Source organism: Mastomys coucha, unplaced genomic scaffold, assembly GCF_008632895.1.
Source record: "Mastomys coucha isolate ucsf_1 unplaced genomic scaffold, UCSF_Mcou_1 pScaffold12, whole genome shotgun sequence".
NCBI classification, from domain to species: Eukaryota; Metazoa; Chordata; class Mammalia; order Rodentia; family Muridae; genus Mastomys; species Mastomys coucha.
The window spans coordinates 53,516,841-53,524,076 of NW_022196894.1; the positions used below are offsets into that span (position 1 = coordinate 53,516,841).

A 7,236-nucleotide genomic window follows, 5' to 3' on the forward strand; every position below is an offset into this window, starting at 1 on the left:
ATATTTTTCTCATTTTGTACTCATGTGTATATGTCTGCATGATTTGTGTTTACCACATTTCATACAGGGTGTCAGATCCACTGGAATTGGAGTTGCAGGTGGTTGTAAGCCACCCAGAGTGCTGCTAGGAACTGAATTCAAGTTCTCTGCAAAAGACCACTGAGACATCATCTCAGTCCAAACACATTTGTCCTAAAAAAGTTAGTTTTACTTCCAAATTCAATTGTGATAGTACTAGGAAATCACCTAACACGCCAGGGAAAGCCAGTTTTTGAACCACCGAGACTGCGCTATGCAATACGCCTTAACTTAGTGCCTGTAACACGGCCAGTGTCGTGTACAGGCTTTAGTTTCAAAATTACAGCCTCAAATTTAGGAAAGCTTTATTTCCTCATGAAAGAACAAAAGAACAGTCTCTTTTTATCTCTCTCTTTTTTTTTTTTTTTTTTGGTGTTTTCAAGACAGGGTTTCTCTGTGTAGCCCTGGCTGTCCTGGAACTCACTCTGTAGACTAGGCTGGCTTCAGACTCAGAAATCCGCCTGCCTCTGCCTCCCAAGTGCTGGGATTAAAGGCGGAAAGAACAGTTTCTAACATCAATAAAGAATATGTATAATGGAGCCAGTCATGGTGATAGACTAGTGCCTTCCCCCTCCCAAAGAAAAACTCAAAAAAACCCTTATCAACCCTCAAACCAAAAAGGACAGTAAAGTCTGATATTCAAAGAATAGATCAAAAATAAATACTATTAACTTTTATTGTGTTCAATTCTTGATTAATCTATAAATTTCTGATTGTTTTTACAACAAATAAAACATACTTTCAAAGTTTTGCTGATTCTTATGCCTAGTCTGGCCTTGCTGCAGGATAGACAAGGCAACACAGAAATCCTGTCTAAAAAAAAAAGCAAACGAAGAAAAACCAGACAAACCTCTACTGTTAGTCTAGAAGACTGCCTTTAAGAGCTAATTCCATTTAGAAGTAAGTTCATTCTTTTAACTGTACTTCTAGCCTGTTTACTTCTTACACTATCACTTTCTTGGGTCATCTTTTCCACGTGCGTACATTTAGGGAGCCTTTCTGAAATGAACTTAAGGTCTTTATCTTCTTCAGCTTCATAAAAAGTTCCTGAGAATGCTCAGAAACCTCTAAATACCCAGTATGCTTTCTCTTGGGAACAAACTTGAGAGCCTCTTCCCAGCTACCAGTGTTTTTCAGGCAGAGTAAAATTCGGATCATTTGATCTAAGGTGAGATTTTTGTTACCAACTTCCCACTGTAAATATTTATCTAGTGGAAGGCATTCTGTTGCTAGATTTAGCCGTTTAGCCTTAGCTAGGGATATTCCTGTCTGTGCATTTTTATCAACAAGTGATCCAATTATATAAATTTTATCATGCTTGAAGGTAGTCATACGATTGGGAGAATCTGCAGTTAAATATATAATACTGTCCTTTGGAAATAAATCGACAGGAGACTTTTCTGTTGCTGTTAAAAGCAATTTGTCCCATTTTTCTCCATAACGCCTAACTAATTCTCTATGATAAGCACTATCTATTTTAAGATTGCAGAAATAAATGTGGAAAGGATCAACATTTCTTCTGTTCCACCCTTCACTTTCTAAAAGTTGAGAAACAGTATTTTGCAGTTCACTTTGTTTCATGTAATTATCATAGGCCATGTCAAAAACCAAAGGTTGTCCAAACTGCATAGCCTGGACCCCCTTCCAACCCATTGCTATGTTCATCTGCCGATCCCAGAGGCGAAGAAACATGAAGTCCCGCTGTTGTTCTCCTGTGGTCTCTAGCAACCTGGCCCTTTTTGCTTCTTCCCTGGCCTCTGCTTTCATTTCCTTCTTTATTTGCCTAGCTTTTTTCTTCTTTTTCTTACAATACAAATACCTTAAGTATTTCTTTTTGGCTGATTTAGAAGGGCATTCCATAAGGGTTTTGAGTTCTTCTTCAGTGATATGTTCTGGTACTTCTTTGCCAAGCAATCTCCACATCTCAATTAATTCTCTGGTTGCAGCTAGGGACTCTTCATCTTTGTCTAAGACCTCTGAAACACCATCTTCTTGAACGCTAGACTTCATTGTGGCTTTCCACCCATCCAATTCTAGCTGCTCAGGAGGGGATGCACTGCCCTTATTAGGACAGGACAAAGAAGGTACTTTGGAAGACATGTATCTCTGCACAACTGTTGAATATAAATTACTTCTCTTCCTAGGAAAGGTATATGGCACCAGACATCTGGCAAAAGGTCTTAAGAAACGGATAGTCATATTCATTTCGAAGAAATGTGAGGAACCCTACAAAAGAAAAATAAAATTAAGTTGAAGATTCTAAAACTTCTTATCTATGCAACTGGTACCCTCACCCCCACCCCACCCCCAGTAGACTGTATATGAGATCTATTAGTGAACATGATTGGTGAGGTATAAGCCTCAGCACAGTGGAAGCAGAAGCCCTTACAAAAACTGGGTGTGCCACCACAATTGGGGATATGTTGTTCCTACACATATCTTGTTCCATCAGGGACAAGCCACTTCTCAGCTACCATGGCTTTAAATTTATCTGCATTAAACTTAAATTTATCTGCATTAAAGCCCCATTTCTCTAGGCTGTAGATCTTCTGGCTATCAGGAAAGCTGAAGTTGGCCTGTAATGAACTCCTTATTCTGCAGATTGTTGTGGATAGATCACTGTGCCCAGGGACTTCCCAAAGGAATCCCCAAATACTTGTGTAGAGCCTAGGTTGGAAATAGCATTGAAATGATACATGACTATGCACCTGAAAACTGTCTCCAAGGTCCCTTTGGGCAACCTGCACATTCAACAGGCTGCATACACTACCAAGGAGGATGCTGTTTGCAACCATTGCACACCAGACTCCCATGAGGAAAGGAACCTGGTCGGCTTAATTGGCTGCAGAAGGCAACTGGTTTCTGAAGTACAGAGGGAAGCCTTTGAGAATCTTAAGACATTGCACACCACTAATTCAACTCCTAAGCTTGGGATCACTTACTGGTCAATTTTTGTTTTGTCTTAAGATTTATTTATTTATTTATTTTATGTGTATGATTACACTGGAGCTGACAGATGGCCATGAGCTATCTTGTGGCTGCTGGGAATTGAGCTCCTGCCCGCTCACCCCCTTTGGCCCGCTCCCTCCTGCATAATTCACTGTAGCTGTCTTCAGATACACCAGAAGAGGGTGTCCGATCTCAGTATTGGTGGTTGTGGCTGCTGGGATCCAAACTCAGGACCTTTGGAAGAGCAGTCAGTACTCTTACCCACTGAGCCATCTCATCAGCTCTGTTTTTGTTTTTTTAATTTGTGAGACACGGGTCTTGTTATGCTGGTGGTGTCAAACTCATCATCAATTTGAGTGATCTGCCTCAGCCTCTGAAATAACTGGCACTAATAGCTATGCATCACCACTTTCTGCTCCATGTTATTCTACATTTTATTAAGATGTATTTATTACATATAACTACACTGTAGCTGTCTTCAGACAACCAGAAGGCATCAGATCTCAATACAGATGGTTGTGAGCCACCATGTGGTTGCTGGGATTTGAACTCAGAACCTCAGGAAGAGCAGTCAGTGCTCTTAACCGCTGAGCCATCTCTCCAGCCCCCTCCACATTATTTTATATAGCAATTTCAACATTATTTTAAATAAAACGTTGACTCAAATACCCTTTTTAGCTTTGTTTTGGAATGGGCCTAAATGATCAATGTAATTACACAGCAGTTATATGGCAGTTAAGGGGCTGAGAACAGATACACATCCAGTCTCCAGATCCTTTATGTGCAACAATGAAAACAAAAAGCAGGAAAGTTACATAAGATGCACCTGATTTAAAAACAAGCAAAAACAAACAAACAAAAACCCCAAAGAGCTGCCACACAAATGTCTTTGTGCTTCCAAAACAGAAATACAAGGCAGCTGATTAAAACAGACAATAAATGTCTCAGCTCAGACTTTATAGCAGATATTATAAAATGAAATTTAAAAAGCAGGGACAAATATATAAAAGGTTCTACAGTTTTATCTTGAAGAACTGTGAAAATGAAGGCAGTGAAAATGCTTAGTTTGTGAACTGATGTTAAACGTGAGGGAAAAAGAAAATTCCTTGCCGGGTACGCCTTTAATCCCAGCACTTGGGAGGCAGAGGCAGGAGGATTTCTGAGTTTGAGGCCAGCCTGGTCAATTCCAGTGAATTACAGGTCAGCCAGGGGCTACACAGAGAAACCCTGTCTCGAAAAACAAGCAAACAAAAATCCTGAAAAATCTCCCCCATCTTTAGCTTCCCTTCTGACTCTGCATACCCCTACAAGTCCTCTGCTCCATGCAGATGCCCGGATGCACTCCTTCCCACCCCCATACAGACGTAACTATGTGTTCTGTTCATAGCCAAGTTCACTAACCTGGTTTAAGCGGGATTTTGTAGTATCACCCTTCGCTTGCCTGCCTTTTCAGCTGCACATCTTTCCCCACTTTACAGCCAACAGTCCTCTTAGGTTTTCATAGCACCCTGTGCCTATGATAACTCTTGTTTTCCCCATTAGAAATTTTAAAGACTATATTCCATTAAGATAAGGGCTGTGCCTATACAGTTAAACGTGGCCAGCCTGGCCTACGTATTGAGTTCCACGACAGCCAGGAATACCCTAAGATCCCTGTTTCAAAAAAACAAAGCCATTCAGACGTTAAAGATTTAAAAACAAAAAAATAAAAACTGATATAAGACTTTTAACTTAGAATCCTCAGGCACTGAGTTTGACAAAGTGATCATCGTGGGCCAGGCTTATTGTAGGCCTTCCATTCCATCAGACCCCACCTCAAAAAAAAAAAAAAAAAAAAAAAGAAAAGAAAAGAAAAAAGGAATTTTAAAACACCATAGACTTAAAACCTTAAAAAAAAAAAGAAAGAAAAGGTGGTTCTTTGGCGCAGGCTGGCAAATTCCAGACAAATCTCCTGCCTCTACCACCCGAGGCCTAGATTTATAGTCCTGCCCCACCACACTCATTATTAACAACCAAATTTTAAACGATTTTATTTTAAAGTTCTGGGTGTGCGTATGTGAAGGGGATAATTGTGTGCGCGGTCATGCGGATGCCCGGAGAGACCAAAGGCATGGGGACCACTTGGCCAGAGATACAGGCCGACTGAACCATCTCTGAAGTCTCCGACAACTTACACTTTAAAGCGCGATCCTGGAGACGATTTCGGCGAACGCGGCTTCGGCTTCGGGTGGTGCAGTACTTTTTAACGACTTACAAACATCACAGCTTCCTCTCGCCTGCGCTCCTTAGGGACCACGTTCCACAACCTGCATCCGGGAAAGCCAGCGAGTCTACCCAGCACCGCTGCACCAGTGGAGAGAAGCCCACAGGTACCCAGAGTGCGGCCCGGGGCTGAACAGCGGGACTCCCGTACCGGGGGAAATCCACGTGCACACCGAGGCCTGCACGGCCCGGGGACAGAGAGAAGCCAAGGCCTTCCGCCACGGCCGCCGGAAGTCCGTCACCACCGGATGTCCCGCCTCCCCGGGCACGCCCTCTGACGTTTACCTCCGCGGGCAGTTTGTTTCCCCTCCCCCACCGCGCCTGAAGTCGGTCGGCCGTCTTGCCGACTGGCTTGCCTACCGTTGAGTCCCTGGGAAGATGACGTTTTGAGTCGACTTGGGGAGCTCGTCACCGATGCCCTGCCACCCCGTTTATTGCTTTGTCGTTAGAACTTGAATCCTAACAGGCTCCCAGCTTGGTTTCTCCAGTTATGCGCATGTTATAGCAACACCATCTGACTGCAAGACTCAAAGTTCTATTTTAGAATCGAATTCTAGGCGAGCGTCGTGGCCAGAACCTTTAATCCCAGCGTTTGGGAAGCAGAGGGGGCGGATCTCTGCGAATTCGAGGCCATCGTGGACTACAGAGCGAGTTCTTAGGACGGCCAGGGCTACTCAGAGAAACCCTGTCTCTAAAATCCAAGAAGTAAAAAGTAAATAAAATTTAATTCTAAATCTGTACTATTGCTAGTACCTGCTACAGTGTTCACATACCATGTCACTCATGTGGAAAACAGAAGACAACCCTTTGGTATTGGTTCTCAGAGACAAATGGATCTCTATGAGTTTGAGACTAACATAGTCTACTAAAGGAGTTCCAGGCCAGCTAAAGCTAGCTAGTAAGACCCTGTCTTTAAAAAAAAAAAAAAGCGGGGCGGTGGTGGCGCACGCCTTTAATCCCAGCACCTGGGAGGCAAAGGCAGGCGCATTTCTGAGTTCGAGGCCAGCCTGATCTACAGAGTGAATTCCAGGTCTACAGAGTGAATTCCAGGACAGCCAGGGCTACACAGAGAAACCCTGTCTGGAAAATAGCAAAAAAAAAAAAAAGTCCGGAAACATTTGAGATAACAGAAACCATTGAAAGTAAAATTCAGTTCTCCCGGGCTAAGGGAAAGTCATAGTTTTCAGCTTGTTGAATTCTTTCTGCAGTACATCATGCTAAATTAAGGGTTTCTTTCAGCCCTAAGGTAAAGACGTCAAAATGCTCCCTGTGGCTTGCTCAGTTTACTTTCTTATAGAACCCCGGACTACGGTCCTAGGGATGACCCTACCCACAATGTGCTGGGCCCTCCCCCATCATCACTAATTAAGAAAATGTCCTACAGCCAGATCATAAAGAGGCATTTTCTCAATTGAAATTCCCCCCTTCCAGTTGACTCTTGCTTGTGTCAAATTGACATAAAACTAGACAGCACAGTAAATTTTGTTAACTGAATGGCAGGATACAATAGTGGGAATGTGTTAGGGTAAGGTCCTTACCTTTACAGGTAAACACTAGGGAAACCAGGACTGAACAAAAGAATTGTCTCTTCAACGGGAGAGCTGTATAACCTGTTTTTCCACCCAGAAGACTAGGAATGGAGGTGGCTAATAACCTGCCAAAGCTGTGCTGTTGGGGCTGGAAAGATGGCTCAGTGGTTAAGAGCACCGACTGCTCTTCCGAAGGTCCTGAGTTCAATTCCCAGCAACCACATGGTGGCTCACAACCATCCATAATGAGATCTGACTCCCTCTTCTGGAGTGTCTGAAGGCAGCTACAGTGTACTTACATATAATAAATAAATAAACCGGGTGGTGGCGCACACCTTTAATCCCAGCACTTGGGAGGCAGAGGCATGCGGATTTCTGACTTCGAGGCCAGCCTGGTCTACAGAGTGAGTTCCAGGAC

The 7,236-nt window shown here is 43.1% G+C and overlaps 1 protein-coding gene, 1 long non-coding RNA gene and 1 other non-coding gene across 4 annotated transcripts in view; 1 reads left to right on the forward strand and 2 right to left on the reverse strand.

Moving 5' to 3' along the window:
- Positions 1 to 716: 716 nt before the first annotated feature.
- Trmt10c (tRNA methyltransferase 10C, mitochondrial RNase P subunit) lies at positions 717 to 5,514 on the reverse strand. The gene is made up of 2 exons (XM_031364082.1): positions 5,202 to 5,514; positions 717 to 2,304 (listed from the first exon to the last, which is right to left on the reverse strand). Exon 2 carries the CDS (start codon positions 2,281 to 2,283, stop codon positions 1,042 to 1,044), a length of 1,242 nt encoding a protein of 413 aa, XP_031219942.1. The 5' UTR covers positions 2,284 to 2,304; positions 5,202 to 5,514; the 3' UTR covers positions 717 to 1,041.
- LOC116086687 lies at positions 2,792 to 2,926 on the reverse strand. Its single transcript, XR_004117060.1, has one exon. It is a non-coding gene; the product is annotated as a small nucleolar RNA SNORA70 (small nucleolar RNA).
- Positions 5,515 to 5,676: 162 nt separating the features above from the next.
- Positions 5,677 to 7,236, forward strand: part of LOC116085996 — a 10,543-nt gene continuing 8,983 nt past the window's right edge. For both annotated transcript variants that reach the window (XR_004116782.1, XR_004116783.1), the window contains exon 1: positions 5,677 to 6,001. This is a non-coding gene — a long non-coding RNA (uncharacterized LOC116085996). The remainder of the gene's footprint in view (positions 6,002 to 7,236) is intronic.

Coding starts and splice junctions, on each gene's coding strand:
- Trmt10c (XM_031364082.1), bottom strand. CDS start 2,283: ATGAATATGACTATCCGTTTCTTAAGACCTTTTGCCAGATGTCTGGTG.